General features: G+C 38.5%; 1 protein-coding gene across 2 annotated transcripts in view; it reads left to right on the forward strand.

The window, feature by feature from the left end:
* LOC105223563 (nuclear pore complex protein Nup88) overlaps positions 1 to 20,314 on the forward strand; it is an 85,578-nt gene that overhangs the window by 30,589 nt on the left and 34,675 nt on the right. For both annotated transcript variants that reach the window (XM_049454473.1, XM_049454474.1), the window contains exon 2: positions 2,915 to 3,084. In XM_049454473.1, coding sequence (XP_049310430.1) covers positions 2,915 to 3,084 — 170 coding nt within the window. The remainder of the gene's footprint in view (positions 1 to 2,914; positions 3,085 to 20,314) is intronic.

Here is a 20,314-nt window from a genome sequence, read left to right on the forward strand (position 1 = left end):
AAAAAATCAGCTTATTACAACTGATGGAGACAGTCATTTAACCGCCTCTAGACCTTCCTTTCGGCGAAGAACTGATAAGGAGAAAGCATCCGCTTCTTTGTAGAATACGGTCAGACGAAAGCATGCCCGACGATGAGAAGTTAAGTATGCTCTGCCCAATCCACAAAAGAATGACCCTACAATCAGCGCTAACTACCGAGGGATAAGCTTCCTCAACATTGCATATAAGGATCTATCGAGCGTATTGTGTGAAAGATTAAAGTCCACAAACTTATTGGACCTTATCAGATTGGCTTTAGGAAAATCAGTAACTGAACAGATATTCACCATGCGTCAAGTCTTGGGAAAGTTCCGCGAAAAGAAAATCGACACACACCACCTCTTCACCGATTTCAAAGCTGCATTTGACAGCACGAAAGGAGCTGTGTTTAAGCCGCGATTTCTAAATTTGGTATCCCCGAAAAACTAGTATGGCTGTGTAAACAGACGTTGAGCAATACCAAAAACTTCGTCAGGAACGATAAGGACCTCTTCGAGCCGTTTGATACCAAATGAGGTTTCAGGCAAGACGACTCCATATCGTCGACTTCTTCAATCTATTGCTGGAGAAAATATTTCGGGCTGCAGAGCTGAATAGAGAAGGCATAATCTTCTACAAGAGTGTACAACTGCTGGCGTACGCTGAAGATATCAATATCATTGACCATAACAACCGCCCGTTAGTTCTGCTTTCTTCTGTATGGAGAAAGAAGCGATGTAAATGGGTCTGGTAGTAAAGGAGGGCAAGACAAAATATCTTCATCAAACAAACAGTCGTCACACTCCCGACTTGGCTCCCACATCACCACAGTCATAACTTCCAAGTCGTAGAACTAGTATTAACACCACCAACAATGTCACAGGTGCTACTTCGGACTGAGTAGGCAATTGAGAAGCAAAGTCCTCTCTCGAAAACGAAGCCAAACTCTATAAGTCGCTCATAATTCCCGTCCTGCTATATGGTGCAGAGGCTTGGACGAAAATATTTGTACAAAGTATTCGTTCATAGTTTTATTTAGTTATATTAATTGCTTCTTGTTTTGTATGCCGGAAAGTGAAAGAATCAAATGGAAATTATAATTGTGTTATATGGAAAGTAGGCGTGGCTTATAGTCCGATTTCATCTATTTCCTCACAGTGACAAGAGAATTACTTAAGTCTTTTGTTAGTCTGGCCGTCCATCTGCCTCAACTCTCATTCTGCCATCTTTGTTGCCTTATTGTTATATTATCATTCTTTATTTGTTCTATTTTTTCTGTAGCGAGCTGAAGGTTGGTGAGACGAGACATACTTGCGTCCGCATCATGACCTGATTAAGCTTTCTTCGCGCTTCTTCTCTGTCTTTTGCTGTAATTACTGCTGCAATGCCGTCCACGTAGCCAATTAAGTACGATTCGAGTTTTAATATAGCGTCGTAGCTGATGTTCCACCAGTTTGTGCCTAGAATGGATCCTTGTGCTGCTCCCGACGTAACCGCTATCTGTCGTGATCCCTCTTTAGTTTGGTACAGCAGTTTTCTGTTACTAAGGTAGCTCCGCACCACAGCTTTCAGGTTGTCAGGAATTTTTAAGCTTTTTTCGAGAGCGTCGATCATATCCATTCATCTAGCGTTATTTAAGACTAGTCGGACATCTAAAGCCGTCAGCAACACTCTTTTTTTGTATTTTTATATGTTTTATAGCTTCTAAAGTTGATCATAGAAGTTTCCCGCAGTATCAAGCATGCATAGTGGACGGTGTACTGCTGCCAAGTTGGGGTCTCCTTTTCCCTTACCAATTAGCACCAGCTGTTGCTTTTTCCAGGGTTCAGGGAATATTCCGGCTTCAAGGCAGTCGTTGTACATATTCGGTCGTATTGCCGGTCGCTCTGCAGCGATTTTTTCTTAGGATTTCTGCTGGGATTCCGTCTGGTCTGTGTGATTTGTTGGCTTTGAGCTTGCCAGTAGCTCTTCGTAGGTAAACTGGGGGATTTGCGAAAATCTTAGAGTATGTTCTGGATCACTAGCCCTTTTCCGTGTATGGAAAAGTGTGCGCTTACGATCTAATCCATTTTGGCAGCGGTTAAGTCAAGTGGTTTGCTCCGGCGTCGAGTTTTTTCATTACTATTTTATACACAATTCCCTAGGGGTTTTTGTTATCCTGGCGCAGTTGTTTTTGCTATTTTCTACGGCCTGCTTAAGCTCTTTTTTTGCTGCTTTGCACAGCTCGGCTTCTCGGGATGCGGCTCCTCTGCACCTAGATCTCGTGTTGGATTAGTTTCGAAGTGTAACGAGATACGTGATTTCACCTAAAAGTGGGCGGTGGTGCTCTTATTGTCCCACTTTGACCCTGGATCATATAAAACTGTTTTTAACTATCTCGGAGGTAAAATGTAATGTCTCTGGCAAATTTAGTTGTTGATTTATCGCGCTCTTAGTATTTAACAGTACCGTTATACTTCATCAATTTTCACACTCTCGGTATGGGTTCTTATATGATTTAACTTCAGCGATTTTGGTTATTTAGCTTGAATGGTTTGTGAACTTTAAAGCAATTCTGGTCGAGACCATATCCACTGTCTCAAAGTTTTGAGCCCACAGTTGCCCTTTGCTTCTTCCCCTGTGCTCATATCTTAATTTAGTGCTTAGTTGTGGCATTTTATTGGTTTTTGATTACGAACCCGTCTCCTTGTTTTTGCCAGGGAACCCGTGTCCCAAGTTTCATTACGATGTACTCAAGTTATCGCCCCAAATATTAATTAAATCTTATTTGTAGATATATATTTATTTTTTTTTTTGTATTTCATCTAATAGCCTTTTTAAGAAAATTTTTTTTTAAAAATATGATGTTAATCAGTTAAATTAACTAAAGAATATATTATTTTTTCGCCTCTACAGAATCTCATACCATCCGTGCCGCAAAGCTTCCAAGTAGAACGTGTTGTTGCCTCGTCGGAAGGCTCACTCATTGCGCTCGCCGGTGCCAGAGGTGTCACCGTGCTCGAGCTGCCGCGACGCTGGGGCAAAGATGGGCTCTTCATGGAAGGCAAAGAGAAAATCACATGTCGGTAAGTCGCCATTAAGCAGGAAGTACGAAGTACAAAGTGAAACGAACACACACTGCAAATCAAAACAGAATTAAATTATAAGCGCAAACAAATTTGTAATGCAAATGCGCGTGACAGCAATTAAAGTGACGCATAGCTACATGCATACACATATAGTTGTTGTTGCACCTAAGTAATGCCGCATATTAAAATGCCATTAAAGGTCGCACAGAAACATGTGGCATGCCACATAAGAAAAAAGTAAATATTGTCATAACTCAAGCTTAAAATTAAAATTACCTTTCAGATGCGCGGCGTCGAGAGCTAAAAGCTAACCAGCTGTAAGCGAAAAGTTCGCGTAAAAAAATCATATAAAAAAATAGCGAAAACTCAAAAGTAAATGATAAACTGCATTAAGCGCAACATTTCGTGCAATGCAAAAGTTTCCGAACAGCGAACTTTCCGCCATCGGCTGCTAAATGTACAGCGACGCTGTCGACTGCGTCTTATGCCAACTTTGATTCATCCGGGTGCCACAAAGTCATTGCTCATGCCATGGCGTGTAGCGCGCCAGCAGGCGGCCTTACCTGCGCCAATTGCAAAGCTGCCACCGAAAAAGCCATTATTATAATTTCAAAGCTTAAAAAAATACGAAAGACGAAATAAATGTATGCAACGCCGAAAAGTATGCAACAAAGCTACAATGCTGCCCCGACAACGCGCGCCCGAGCCAATGTTGCACGTGTAAAATGTGCCACATTAAAGCACATCTGCTTTTTATTACTTTTAATTCGCCATTAATAAAGCATTTTTTCCCGAAGACGACGTCACAATTTGCTGCCGCTCAGCTATTTGCGAGTACTTTTAATTTTTAGCGTACTTCATTACTTCGTTTTTGAGTTTTCTCTTTTTTGCATCCTTAGTTATCGTCCAATTTCATACTTTTACTTGGTTGTGTGTCTAATACAACTCTGGGCGGCTGTTGCGCCCAATAGTAGGCAATTAAATGGTTTTAAATATTGCTTGCCAAGCGATTACCGGTAATAAGTCAATAATATTGTCAGTTTTATGACCTTAATGCGTTGAAGTTACTTAATTGCCAGCACGCCGGAATTTATGGTTTGGTATTTCGTATTATAAGCTCGTAATGCATTCTCCGAATTAAAAAAAAATTGCTTTTAGTTCGGTAATTTGTATTATTTCCTCTCCTGCTTTGAATTACTACCTTTAGTGAGCTATCGACAGCCAAATTGGCCCCGCTACCAGTTGTATCTTCTCACGTGGAACGGAGCCAGTTTATCTCTGGCCAACACTAAGAAACAACTCTTGTTTGAAGATGTTGAGAACATTTCTTCCTTGCAGGATGTCTGAAATACCTAAATTCGCGTTAGTAATGGTCTTGCGGGTATAAATTTTGAAAAGAAAAAATATTCAATGGGGAGTTCCTCCGATTCATTCACGTTTTTAAACTCTTCTCTCTGGATGAAAGAGTATATTTTCCTTTCCCGACCACAACTAAATAACAAACCCTAGTTTGAGAACATTGAAAACATATTCCTCTCGAACGATATACTATATCGTCTTGCGCGTTTTAATTTTGAAAAAAATATTGAATGGGGAGTTCCGCCGATCCGTTTGAGCAGTTTTTGAATCCTTTTCTGGATGAAAGAGCAAATTTTCTTTTCGCGACCAGAACTAAAAAATAACCCTTGTTCGAGGACACTGAAAACATTTTGCCCTCGAACGATGTCCAAAATACTTATATTCGCAATTTTAAGAAAATATTGAAAGGCGAATTCGACCGATTCCTTCTCGCAATTCTTTTCCTCGTTAAAACGTAAACTTATTTTCACTCAACACCTCACTTCTTCGCTATAAAATTTCGACGACTAGTAAGTCGAACCAAAGCTTCACACTCCAAATAGATATTATGTTGGCAGTATCTTCTTCCTCTTTGACACTATAACCTTGGGCGCATTTTTTTTTTTTTTGTCCCTTCCGCTTTTTTGCTCTTTATTCAGTGCTTTATAAAAAGTGTTACAGTGATCGGATTTAGTTCAAAAATATGCGCCGTTTCGTTCGATAATATATTTCCATCTTGACGGCAACTTCATTATACCCCCCTCGCAGAAGCCGACCTCCTTATTTGCGAAGAACTGGGACAGCCACTTTTCACAACCCTCTTTTGAGTTCAACTTTGCACCAACAAGGGCGTTCGCCATGGACGGGAACAGTTGGTAATCACTTGCCGCTAAGTCCGAGCTATATGGTGGATGCGATGAAACATCCCATCCGAGCTCCCATAGTTTCTAACAAAGTGTGTGATCTGGCGTTGTCTTGGTGGAACACTACACCCTTACTGTTGGCCAATTCTGGACGTTTCTGGTCTATCGCCAGCTTCAAGCGGTCCAGTTGTTCGCAATAGATGGTAGAATTAAGCGTCTGGCCATATGGGAGCAGTTCATAGTGGATGATTCCCTTCCAATCCCACCAAACACACAGCAAAACCTTCCTGGCCGTCAATCCCGGCTTGGCTACTGTTTGGGACGATTCACCGGCCTTCGGCGACGACCGTTTTCGCTTGATATTGTCGTATGTGATCCATTTTTCGTCGCCAGTCACCATCCGCTTCAAAAATATGTAAATCGAGCTCGTTCCGTTTCAACAGCATATCGCAGGCGTTGATTTGGTCCAGAAGTTTTTTTGCGTCAAGTCATGCGGCACCCAAACATCAAGCTTTTTTGTGTATCCAGCCTTCTGAAGATGGTTTAAAATGGTTTGGTGACTAACTTCCATATTCGGGGCGATGTCACGAGATGCCACATGCCGGTTCAATACGATGTTTTCCATGATTTGATCGGTATTCGTCGCCACAGGGTGGCTTATCCATGGTGTCGTTTTCACCCGCTCTGAATCGTCGAAACCATTCCTCCGCAGTTCAAAGTGATAATTTCTTTTTTTTTGGGAACAAAAAAAGTTACAGGCGACCAGGTGTGTTCTTGGCCAAATATTCAAGCAACGATGCATAATTATTATTACAACCCCTACGTTCTCCGATAGTTACTTTTTAAATTCGCGCTTTTAATTCCATAGATATACGTTAGACTTAATGGTTTTAAGAAATGCTTGCTGTATCCTTCAATATTCTTCTGCTGTTCCTTTAGTGTAATCGATACAAATATTTAGCCTGAAGCTAGTAAAAGAGCTTTAGAAACCACGCTTGTACGAGAACTCTCAGTTCAATCTCCATACATCGTGCCATGGTGAAAACTAGAACAACCGCAACGACGCAAAAAAAAAAATCAAAAATTACCAACCAACCAGAGCCAGAGATGTACTCCTCACAAATCCAGTATTTCGCACTAATCGGAATTCTATGCAAATATCAAATGGAATTGTTGCAATAAAATTGCAATCCAACTTAATGCAAAAGTTCGCCGAACAAATCCGAGTTGTACGCTGTCGGCATTTGAGTTTCATTGTAGGCTGAAAATACTAGTAACTAGAAATTTGTAGAGGCTAATAAACTTTTGCACAATAAACGAAATTTTCAAACATTTATTACACGGGTTTTTTCCACGCGAACTTTCGGTCCACGAAAGAGAACCGCCAAAAATGTGTAGTAAGGGAGCGGTGTTGTGCATTGTTCGACATGTACGCGCTCATTAATTCAAAAGCAAATTTCTATAATGTGACTAACAAAATTTTGGTCGCATGAAATGTTGTAAATGTAAATATATTTCAAATATTATGACTCACACTCTTACAAATTTGTGTGCAAAAAATTTGGAAAATTTCGCCTTGACTTAAAGCAGGAAGTTATTTAGTTCAACTGCAAGCGCGCTTTTCGCTCAGACTCTGTCTTGTCTCTCTCCCCCTCCTCCTTCCTTCTCTTTTGCCTTATTCCCACATTTCAACGCCTTCCCATGTAACCGTGTGTCATACCGTTAGCCTAGTCGAGAACTTCCGTTCCAAAGAAACGAAGCGTCGTGCGAAATAAAAGCGCGTAGCGTGGCAAGGAAGCAACGCTTGAGCGTTTGTACTCCAACCGCTTTGTGCCTGATTGTCTCGCTAAAGTGGTTGGCCCATTTTGTGGCGATTTGTCGCGCGAAACAAAGCACTTGCAATGCTGAGACCGTTATAATACACAGTATTTTGCATGCAGACAGGAAATCAGCGAAAATTTTCTACAAAATTTCATCATCACAATAATCCTTTAAGAGTTGAGTTACTTTCCGAATTACGCTTTGTGAATTTGAACTTTTTAAGCGTGGAAGAAAGAGAGCGGAACGCTACAAAACTATGCTGTAGCTAAAGTAAAGACTGTTCATTATTGTAATCACAAACGAAATGAGCAATCGAAAATTCAAATTCAAGCTTTTGTGATGTTAAATTTGGTTTGAAAAGCATGCGAGCCAACCAGCCCAACTATTAACTTAAGACCGCCTATATAATACTATAAACAAAAAATAGTAAGACTTTGTTCATAATTTTAAAATTCTTAATTTATTGTTCAAAATTTAAATCGTCCCCTTCACAATAAACTTGTGCCAATGTTTTTTCGAATCCTCGAAAAAGTTGTTAAAGTTACCGGAGTGCACCACACCTCGATAATCGAAGAAAACTGCCAACAAAACTTTGATTTTTGAACTGCTGTGACGTGTTTTTTCGGCTTTGGTTCACCTTTGCCACGATATTCGGCCGATTGATCGTCGGCCCCGATCGTAAGCATAGATCCAAGACTCATCGTCAGTAATAGTACACTCCAACACATCCTAGTAGTCATTGTTTCACAGACGTTAACGCGACTCCGTTTTTCGAAAAAATTAATTATTAGTTCCAATCGTGTTTTCACTTTTCAGGTCCAAATGATTTTTCAAAACGAGTTTCACCGATGCTTCCGATATTCCAACTCAACAGTAAGATCTCTGGTTAATCGTCGATTCCTATTTCTCATCTTATTTTATTGACATGTTGATCATTAGTTGATGTTGATGGCCGTCCTGGACGTGGTTCGTCGTCAACACCCTCTTCGAATAATTTCTACCAATCAAAGACAAAATTTTCTCAAATTAGATCTTTACACATTGGCATGCATATGAATCAATTGTCGAGGCACTTTAGCCACTTTGATTAAGGTATCTCCAAAAGTTGCGTTCTGAACGTATCAACTGTCTCTCCAGGTGTCGCAAAACGTTGACCTCTTAGTTTATTTTATTCGTAGGGGAATAAAAATAAGTCGTTCGATGCTAAGTCAGGGCTTTGCTCATCAAATCGATGTTTTAAGTGCTCAAAAATGCATTTGATTCAGGCGATGTAGGAGAAGTCGCATAGTCGTGGTGAAGAGAGATCCACCTTCGGGGGTTCGTTTTCCTGATTTCTTGAAAGACAACTATCAAGTAAATGATTGTGTACCACACTTTACTGCTCTGACTCGTTGCTGCAATATTGTCAGTTTTTATAAGAAACAGGCAACCATTGCTTTGGAAAAGCTTCGTGCGCGAACACCTAAACAGTCGACTCCTGGTTGCTTTCGGGCTCCTCCATAAAATTTCATGATTTATCACCAATCACTTTGTCTAAAGGTGTTTCGAAGCACAGTTGAACATGACATGAACAATTTTTGAGCAATCGAAAAATTGTGTGGGATCCAACGAGAAAACAAGTTCTATACAATGAAATATTCATGCAATATTGAATGTATGCTAGTCCCACTGATACCTAAACCTGATAGGTCACATGACGATCTTGCAATGTCACTTTGTGTACTGCATCAATAGTTTTCGGAACAGGAACTGATTTTAAACGACTTTCAATAAACTCGTCTTCTAGTGATCTATGACCTTGATTGAATTCACCTTTCCAGCAATAAACACTGGTCCTTGATGCAGCTTCATCATCTAAAATTGAATTAAGATCATCGATGCACTTTTCATAAGACAATCCATGTCGAGAGTTGTCAAAAATAATCGCGCTAAAATGTTGTGTTAAAATTATTCCATTTTTTCGCCGATATGAATATTTTAAGTTACTATAAACAACACAAGTAGCGCTCCTATGTCAAAACATTCTGTGTATGTCTAACATCACAAGTGTCGACATTTGTGAATTGCCAAATTGTAACACTGGCGTCGCTAAATCCTGAAATAAAAAAGATAGGCTCAATTATCTTTTTGGGTAGCTAGAAACGGCGATCTGTTGTATTGCCCTGAACTCCAAAGTATGGATCAAGAAGATAGGCTCATCTCGAAAAAACGCCTTGACCTTGCCAAAAATTTACTAAAACGGCTAATATCACTTTCTGCCAATTTGTCTAATTCGTAAAAGGTATGACTACCAAATTGATTCTACCTTAGGTCTGGGAACATAATAGAATCATTCCAACAATGTAGAGCCTTTACAGTCTGTGTAGCGACTAAACCAGTATAATTTTTCAAAAAATACTTACTTTATAAAATATTAAAACCTATGCCTTGACTAATCATTGTAGAAGGAAAAAGCGTCTGGAATATGTTATACATAACTTCATTAATTAAAATCTGCACTGTTGAAGGGACAATCTGCTCAACTGCTCCAAACAGTTAGTGAAGAAACAACTATCATCAAGGACTGTATGCTCCTGTGAATACATAGTGTCAAAATGTGATAATCCATATATGCGATTCATCAAATATGTCAAAAAATAATTTGGTTCTTCTCATATTGCTCTTCTGCCGAATCCTGCGACGTCCAATCAGCGAAGGTGGGGAATTACAAGTATAATTGATTGATAGTAAAGTCGACTTTAAAAGACCTTGTAGTACGTAACAATTAATCAAAATGGACCTTACTGCAGAACTGACTTTATTAAAAAACGTTCCCTACAAAACTCATCCTGAAAGTATGTTTATTTAACCTCCTCATTAATCCCGTTCTTTCTAGATTTGTAAGCACTACTTCTTAAACCTTTGAGTACTCTTTCTACTGAAATCTTATTTCAGAATCCATTCCAGAATAAATGCAAATACGAATGACTTTTTCTATTAGTTTTCTACCTAACCTCGCATAGGAGAATCATTTTTTGCCTTTAATTGTTTACTGGAAATGCGCATTAAAAATACTTACACTCATATAGAATTTCAAAAGTGCATATGTATGTAAGTATGTGTACACTTTCTATAATGCGTTTGACAAATTATTTCTGAAAGCCATGGAATACGCTGCCAACAAACTAAATTGAAGCCTAAACGTTTTGAACAGCAAATTATTGTAATTGCAACCGGAAAATAGGCAGCTAAATTATGAAGAAGAAGAAAAAGCGCGGCATGAACAACACTTGAGTTGCATGAGGGAAATGTACAAAAGTTACGAATAAAATAAATATAGAAATAAGTATTTATATTTACTGCTAACCCCTTATAATAATTGTAAACCATTTATTCGAACAGTGTTGTCAGGATTTGTACGGATTCTTAGGTGTATAGTTTAGAGTTTTTGTTGATCACGGTCATTGAGGCTTGTGCAAAATCTTTACGAAGCCCAAAATCTTTGATTCCCTTAAATGCTTAACTCAGCAGTTCTTACTATAGCCTACTAACAATTCAACAGCGCTCCGGTTAATCCGAGATATATTCCTTCTTGCATAAGAAATCTCTTACAAAGATTTGAAAAGATACAAGTACTTGTTCGCAACAATGTTGAACCAAGTCTTGTCATATAAATCTCCCAATTTCCCCGATATGTCCACAAACAACTCGACAAAGATTTGAAAGCTGCAAGTATATTCAGTTTTTCGACAGTCAATACCTTTTTAGTAGAATCTTCTGTTCGAAGTTTTAAATTTTTTTATCTAATAGTAAAAAGACCATGCTAAAGATCAAGAATCCATGGTATTGAAAAAAATGTTTTCCACCCTAACCGCAGCTCTGCCTTCGTCCTTGCAGCATAAGAGTCTTAAGGTAGCTCTAGTAGCCATTGGAAAGCAGAAAACGGTCTCCAACATGTTTTTGGGTTAATCGCTGGAAAGGAAATTAATATTTCACACCTTATAGATATCAAGTGCTGTCTTAACAGTACATCAGTCTACGATTTGGGTACTAATGACATCGATAAATCTTTCGAAACAAAGATTTTATAAAAGATCCTTTAGCGGTCGGCTACAGTTTCGCCTAGTTATTAGGAAACAGACTTGTAGATTTTTATGATCCAACTATCGTCCCAAAAAAGGGAATTGATAGAGCAAATAATTGCGGTACAAATTATTTGATTAGGCTATCTGAACGAAATGAGTCGACAGAAAAACTAAGGACCGACAGAAAAAATCAATAGACTTAACACAGGGTTGATTTTATATCTACCTGGTTCCGGTTATGGTTGATAAAACAATTATTCATACCGAAAATCACTAAAACAATCAATTTATTTCAAAGTTATCGTAATATTTTAAGTTTCATCCTTTCTGTGATCCTTATTCTACGTCCAAACCTCTACGTGCTTATCCATACGACGCTGTTAATGAATAAATATAGCAAAAACGCAATATATTGTGAGCAATAATTTTACTTGTACGCACTTCACCTACTTTGTAGGTGCACTCGAAAGCGAATTCAAGCCACATGCCCTTCTCAAATATGCCAAAGCGTCGAGCATAAGAACAATAGAAGCAATTGGAAGCCTTTTCCCAACAGCAAGCACACAAACCAACACCGATGATGACTGCAAATTGCACAGGTTAGGTTGCTTCAAGTGGCAACACCCGTACTAACGCGGCAACTTGGTGCATATGTACACATGTGCGCCAGCCGAAGGCAAAACTCCTTGAAAGCGACGTTTCGATTGTTGTCGTTAGTGGTGGGGGGAGTGGCGGTGCAGAGAGAGCAGGCTAAAATCTCAAGTGTTTAATTTTTCGCATAGCTGCACCTACGCCCCACCCACTTTGTTGGTGTTTTGCAATTTTTCTTTGATTTTTTTTGTTTGCTGCAGCTTTAGCTTTCAATTGTTCTGTGCAGTTGTGTTGAAGAAGTTGATTCAGCTTTTTTCTACTGAAGCGCTTCTGCATCCCCCCCTAGGACCTTAATATTTGCAATCAAGTCACTTTTTCTTCACATGTCAACAAAATATTTTTTTGCTTTATGGCGACAGCAATTGCGAGCTGCAATATGTTTCAGCGTTGCTTACTTTGTGGGTGCTTTGGGTGGCATCGGGTGTTCTTCAGCTTGCTGGCATATGAATACCCCGCTTTGTTATTAATTTCATATGAATGTTAAGCGTCGACTGGCAGCAAAAAAAATATAATATGTAAATTTAGTTGATGTGTATTTGTGGGGTTATGTTCACCGTGGCACTTGTCGATATTTAAAATAATTGTGGAAAAGTCAGCGTCGCACAGGAAGTTGAAAAATTATTGTGCGAAATTAAAATGGTTATAGAAAAAGCTAAATGAAATAATTTGTCGTATAATTTGTGCGTATGGAATTTCAAACAAAAGGCACTTCAATTGCTCGAGTGTTAAAAGAAAATCGGCATTTAAAGAAACGTTCCGTTCAAGCCGATTTGAAAACCATTTCCTAGAGCTTAAAGCTCAAAAAAATATAACATTTATTTTAAAATATATCTCCATTGCTATTTCTACCGATAAGCTCACTTTTTGAACCTGACGCAAATAAATCGATACGAAATTCTGTTCAAGCCAATTTGAAAATCATTTCTTGGAGCATAAAGCTTAAGCAAATAGTACACGAAAGCTTTCACATTAAATTATATAGTATATCGTCCCATCCATTGCTATTTGTATCGATTAAGCTCACTTTTTGAACCTGACATCAAATAAATCGTTACGAAACTCCGTTCAAACCGATTTGAAAACCTTTTTCTGCAGCTTAAAGCTCAAAAAATAGCAATCGAAAGCTTTCACATTAAAGTATATATCCATTGCTATTTCTACTGATTAGGCTCACTTATTGAACCTGACAGCAAATAAATTTAATATTATGAGTTAACAAAGGAAAGTAGGTTTCGAACTTCTATGAAGAAGGTGATGAGTTAGTGAACTTTTTGATAAAGATTTTAATCTAATCAAAAAACAGGTTTTGTTTTATAGAATCAGAATTCTTTGAAGGAGTGGCTGGAGTGCAAACTCCGTGTACGAAACCCCTTCATTTTTACTGATGCTTCATTCGAAAGAACATTCTTTGGCATTAATTTTTTGAAGATTATCTTTTTTTGGCCGCGGCTACATCCCATCCGTTGAGTCCAATTTTCGATGACTCATTCGTGCATTTCGACTGGTAACTGGCGAATGCCGCACGTGATGTTTTGCTTCAAGGCCCGAATCGAAGCGAGATTGTCCGCATAGACTTTGGACTTTACATATCCCCACAGGAAAAGGTCTAAAGGTGTGATATCGCACGATCTTGGTAGACAATCGAGCGGCACAAAACGTGAAATTATCTGCTCACCGAAGTGTTCTCTCAATAAATCCATTGATTGATGTGATTTGTGGAAAGTGGTGCCGTCTTGTTGAAACCAATAGTCGTCGAGATCACGGCCTTCAATTACAGGCACCAACTAGTCGATTATCATAGCGCTATAACGTTTCCCATTGATGATTACGTTCTCACTGGCATTATTTTTGAAAAAATATAGACCGATAATAGCACCGGCCCACACAAATCACACCAAACCGTTGTTTTTCTGGATAAAATGGCAGCTCTTTAATCTCCTCAGGTTGCTTTTGCCCACTGAGCCAGAAATGGGCCTCATCGCTGAACAAAATTTGTCTCGAAGATGTCGGATCTTCCTAGAACTTTTCAAGAGCGAAGTGATGTCTCTTGGGAAGGTCAAGCGGCTTCAATTCTTGTATAAGTTGTATCTTGTACGCTTTCAATCCAAGATCTCGACGTAAAATGCCCCAAGTCGTTCCATACGTCAGTCCGAATTTCTGCGAACCTCGCCGAATAGACTCTCCTCGGTCTTCGTGTACACCCTCAGCTAGGGCTGCTATATTTTCTTCATTGAGTGCTGTAAGTTTTATATTCGGTCGAATGTTATCCAATAATGAATTCTGGGTCTGGGTCATCATCCATCTTGAAGGTGATGCTGAATGCAAGAACTTTTCGAATTCAAAAGCCCTTATTATCAAGACTTATCAACCAAATACTAGTAGATATACACTTGCCCAGTTTTTAAATGGTTTTCGGTTTGAACAATAATTAGAGTATTTATTCATTAAATAGAACTTCCGATCTTCATAGATGCTAGTGGTCGACAGACCTTATAAGCAGTTGGGGTGGTATTGTAGATCTGGAGGCTAAGTTCGTACTGAGGTGATGACGGGTGGAATTGTTTATCTGGGAGCTGAGGTATAATCTTAAAATTTTAATGTTGCGCATAAAGAAAGACATGACCTGATAAATGCACAACGCAGAAGATGATGAGCTACGAGCAACTTACACGCCGCTGAATGAGCAAAAATATTTGATTTCTGCAATACAATTAAGCCAAAAATGCCAGCAATGCCAAATAAATCACGGCAATGGAAAGCTAACGGCTCCAAAAATTTCGAAGAACGAAGTTATGCCAACAGCCGAAGTATTTCCAAAGATTTACAACAAATTAATTTAATTAAAAGTATGGTTTGGCGTTAAAACACCTACAGGCCACAATACACGAAAACACAAACACCTCTGGCGACCGTACATAACCCGGACCACGCGCCACTGGCTTAAGACGTTAAGACGCAAGCACTCTCGCTCGCACTCCTCGCTGTCAACTGTCAAATGTCGTCGCTGTAACGGTGCGGCCTGCATGTTGTTGTACATATAATGAGTAAATGCAATATTCACAGTCGAAAATGAAATGGAATGACAGCGAAAATGTCAACGCGGCACATTTGCCACATCCGCACCGGAGGCTGGGTTATAAGTCAAGGAGCAACGCGCGCCACTCCACACCAATATGTACCCACCTTTGCACATTAGCATGCTGTGGTAATAAAATTCTTAATGTGCCATTAAATCCTTTCTTTTTGCCACACCAACTCCCACCCCTGCCACCAGAAGTGCGAGGAAAAAAGTTTTTGCTGCCGCCGCCGTCGAAAATTCTTGCGTTATACGTTGATGGAATTTGTCCAAGAAAAGAAATGTTTCCGCGCTCAGCATATCATTTGGCACTGTACCCTTGTTGTTGTTATTATTATTATTCCAAAAAGTTGCCGTGTAAATAAATTGCGCAGATTTGTCGCCATCTTTGTTGCTGCACTGTATATACGACGGCAATAGTTGGAGGCCGCAGTGGCGAAGGTGTTGAAATCGCTGATAAATGCTTGACTATAACGGTAACGGTATAGCCAGGAGATTAGTGGTGGCTGTCTCTCTGCCTGTTGGCTTATGTCAGTTTCTCTTGCTATTATTATAGTCAGTCAGTTTTTGGTTGAAGTGATTCAATGCATTTAGATGACAACATTATGGAATTCGACTCTTTGTAGTCAGTCGAAGAGTCACAGGAAGGAAGTCGGTTATTGTATTCGTGCACATTTGGCAAATTGCATATTTTACAAAATTATAATAAGCATAAATTTTGACATTCTTTGATATTTATGACAAGTCAGCGGAAATGACAAAATTTTTGATCTACAAAAATAACTAAAAGGAGTAATGATTTTAACAAATAAGGAGAGCTATGTAAGTTCTTGTGCTTGAGATACTCGTATACTTCTCTGACATATTATAAATATCATGGGGTCCTAAAAATCTTACGGAAGACAGGAAAAATTGTCGCTACCCTTTTGACAGACCTTTTTGTGGTCTGTAGACATATTCAAAATTGTAGTCTACAAAGAGTATATTCCACTTAGAAACATATTTTTCTAGGTTGGAGGCTTGCCTCGGAAAGTGCTTTGGAATGTGAGCTCACAAAAAAATTTATGCAATCTAAGTAAGTTTAGGAACTAGTTTCAGATGAATCATTAGATTAGAGCTGAGATCATCAATATAGAGGAAGCAATGCACTATTTGCAAACCCATCATGACACCCAGCATTCATTATTGGATAATATGCGACCGAATAGACCACGTCAGGGAAGAAAATATAAAAGCCGTAGCTGAGAGTGTATACGAAGACCATGGAGAGTGCACTCGGACTGACGTATGGAACGACTTCGCTCATTTCACGTCGAGATCTTAAATCGACAGTGCAGAAAATACAGCTTATGCAAGCCGTTCGAGCTTTCCCAAGTGACATCGTTTCGCTCTAAGGGCTCTAGAAAAGTTCCAAGAAAATCCAACGTTTTTGAGCCAAATTTTGTTCAGCGATGAGGGCCATTTCTGACTCAATGGATATGTAAACAAGCGAAATTGTCGCATTACAATTGTGTCATTCGCCAGTACCAGTCCAAATGCTCACCATAAGCCATAGAAATCAATAGAAAGATTATACCGTGTTCTCAAGGTATCTACATATTATCTTGGCTTGAAGCCAACTGGGTAACTTTGTTGTAACTGCATATCAACTTTTTGGAGAGAGGAGGGCAAAAACAGCAAGCCTGTTTATTTTTTATTTTTTTGGAATTTTTTTAAAAAACTTTTTTATGATTTACATATAAAAATATTCTTTATCTAAGTATTAAGGTTGCCCAACCCATCCTCTCGATTCCAGTCTTTGGGCATAGATGAAAATATATACATAAGTATACAGATTATGCATAAGGCAAAGTTATCCATCTGAATTTGGCCCAATCTATGTATTTAATGTTCTTTAACCCATCCTCTCAATTCGAGATCTAGGTTGCTCAAAAACCAATCTTTTAATTCTGCATCGGTTTGAGCCGTCAGGCATGCATTTGTTGACTAGATGAAGCTTTAAAAGTATTCAGATCTGAATTTGGTTCTTTCTTAGTATTCTCGAATACCTCACAATAGTCAAATCATACATATAATACTTGTATATCAGCAGAGTTTGGCATACTCATCGTTATAGTTATCTTTGTAGAGGTTTTAAGGCCGCGTTTCGACAAACGAGAGTGTTCAGAACACACCTGTAAACCCGCCATATTATCCAAACCTTTAGAAAAATATGGTAACAATTCTCTTCTAAATTTTTTTATGGATATTGTGAGAAATTGTGTTTACACTGTACGAGGAAAAAGTAGCTTCAAGGCATTTGCTTTAATTATTCGAACCTCGTGGAAGTAAAATTAATAGAAATCATTATTTTTTATGCTGTCGTTTGGCAGATTACTTTTCTTTAATTAATTAAATATAGCAAAATTACTTTTGAAAATCCAATATTCTACATAACATATTGCCCATAATTTAGAGCGTAAACCTCTTTCAAATGAAAGGCGACATCGACAATATGCGGGCGCCGTTACAAATGTAATTTTTATTTACACAAAATTTTAAGCCTCAACAAACACAACCTCCGTCTCTTGCATACGCAATCGACACGGCCAGCGCCTAAGCAAATTCAGTGCAGAGAATAGCTTGTACACCAAAAAAAGCACGAAAAAATGGGAAAATAAATGTCCCAAACAAGAATTAATGAAATAAAATTATGTGTTTCCGCTTTAAATGAGCAGGCGGTGCCCACTTATTTGGCTGCTTTATAGTGGTGTAAAGCAAATACATGTATCTACAGACAAGTATGGTAAAGAAAGGGTTAAACGCGCCAGCATTCAAGAAAAAAGCAGAAACAAAGAAAAAATTATACAAAAAATTAAAAAAAAAACAAGAAAAAGCTGTAACACGTACAAATCTGCTAATTTATTTTTCTTTTTTTTTCGCCGAATTATTCTATGAACTTCATCCACCATCCTTAATGATGAGCACGTTGTTGTTTATCGACATTTTTTCTATTGTGGCACTGCTTAGTAGACATTACAGGCCTTAGCTGCCTAGACGAACTGTTTAAAACCATATTTTGTGTATTTCTACGCTAAGCATGATCTTGAATTGATCCTAAAGCATGATTGCTAACATTCAAGCCAGTAACCGAAGCAGACTCACATAGACTTACATTGAAGTCCAGTCAAGGAGTGCCTAACCTCGCTATCAATAAGACGGGTATGGGTGCCAAGCCATAACGGAATCGCAGGAAATTGCAAAGCAGATGAGCTAACAAGGAAAGGTACTCTAGAACTGCTATCGGTAGAATGGGAGCGGGTCGGTGTTCCCCGTATCCTCTTGTGTTCTATCACTGGATAGCTGGTCCTCGCGGAAACTTGGCCAGCGCTGGGCCACTATCGGTATATGCGTTGTCGCAAAAGTTTTTTTGTCCAAGATCGATCGCAAAAGATCTAGTGATCCCTTTGGTCTCAGTAAGGCTAGCCTCTCCCTAGTTGTGAGGCTTTTAACAGGCTGTTGCTCCATTGGCGTTCACACAGTGAGGTGGGAATCTTACCAGACGTTGTATGAAAGAAGACAACACTTCCTTCTTGACTGCCCCTCGTTTGGGGATCAGAAACTGTGGTACGAAAACCACACGAGTTTGCGTAATCGGATTTTATTTGTTCATTGATAGAGATTAGATAGATGAAATATGTATTTTATGACGAATATTGTAAAAAATACAACTGCGTTCTCCCCTATAAACAGAAGAGATTCAGTCAAGCTTCTTTAAACCTATCGTCTCTAGACAAAGTTCCCAGTCTTTAAACCGTAACTCCCACCAAACCTCCATATAAATTGGTACTTATGCCAGCACCATTGCGAAGCGAAGTACTTACGAACTATTCCGCTACATTATAACCGAATGGCAACATAAAAATAATAAACTTAATCATCGTCGCCCACTGAGTATCAACTCTTAAACGCACACCCTGCCTCGCATCGGTGCTGTAAACGATGCTGCCACCACACAGTACGCCACATTGCCTTCGTTCAGCCATTTCTATGCTAATCGAAGTAATTTGACAGTTGAGCGTAATGTCGAAAATAAAATGAGCCCGACGATGCCAATGACTGCCAGTCGATTAGCTCAGCGTCTCTTCGCGGCGGTGTAACCAGTTTTGTGGATCAGCCGCGCATATCAGGGTTGCTTAGTTAGCAATCATTGGTAATCAAAAAGTGCGGCAGTAAGGCCATGCATGACAGGTGTGTGATGTGGTGGTGAAAATATCTAATGGCTGAGCGGATGCTAACGATCGAATGGAACGGCGCGCCTTATAATCAAAAAGTGCTTATGAATGAAATATGAAAAATACTTATAACTTTTGACTGCTGTATGCATATTTTTGAATATTTTATAATATTTCTACTGAAGGATAATGAAAACAAATCTACAAATATTACATAAAGGGAGAATAAAGGAGTGATGGTTGATTATCATTGTTTCATTCACCGTGTACACCTTTACCCTATGGTTTACAGTCGTCTTTAATATCATCATGTTTTAAGAAACAGACGAGATGTCATAAAATTAGTGATAATGTTTTTTAATAACATAGCAGAGATGATAGCCGATTTATATTTAATCAACTTTACGAAAATTTAAGAAAAAAAAACAAAGTCATATTTGCATAATTTAGTTTTATGATTTTTTACTGGATTAGTGTAACTCTCCACTTATGAAAAGATTTTTCGCTAACTAAGAATCCTTAAATTGTGAAAAAATCATTAAAAGTTAGCATCCTAACCTCAAATACAATCTCTACAATTTTGGAGAGTTATTATATGTTGTCTTATTTTCATTATTTGAATATAAGATCACCTTATAAACATCAATATTGGCATTCTCGCCTAAAAAACAATCTCTACACTTTTGGAGAGTTTGAATTTTGTCACAATTTCATTGTTTGAATGTGAAATCGTCTTAAAAACATCAACATTAACCGCCTTGACTGAAAGATAATCTCTCCACTTGTGGAGAGTTACGAAATTTTGTCATATTTTCATTATTTTAACCTGAAACTGCCTAATAAACATCATGCAAGTATTATTATAAATAATAATTACTTTCGACATATAAAAGTTGTCTACACTTTTGGAGAGTTATTCAATTTTGTCAAATTTTCTTCAGATGAAACAGTGGCCAGCAAAATATTATATAACAAGCTTTAAAAATTTTTGCGCAGGGCAGGACCATGCAAAACTAATATAAGTAACATTCAGTTAAATCCTTTTAACTTCAACTTTTGGTACTCAATTTTCCCATACAAAAGTAATTAAAAACAATACTAAGTACAAATTGTAGTATTTTTTGTATTTGTTTTTAACTCGCCACTTTTTGGAGAGTTGTAACATTTTCTGTTTCGAGAAACTATGAACTTTTTAATTAA

This window comes from Bactrocera dorsalis, chromosome 4 (assembly GCF_023373825.1).
Source record: "Bactrocera dorsalis isolate Fly_Bdor chromosome 4, ASM2337382v1, whole genome shotgun sequence".
Lineage (NCBI taxonomy): Eukaryota > Metazoa > Arthropoda > Insecta > Diptera > Tephritidae > Bactrocera > Bactrocera dorsalis.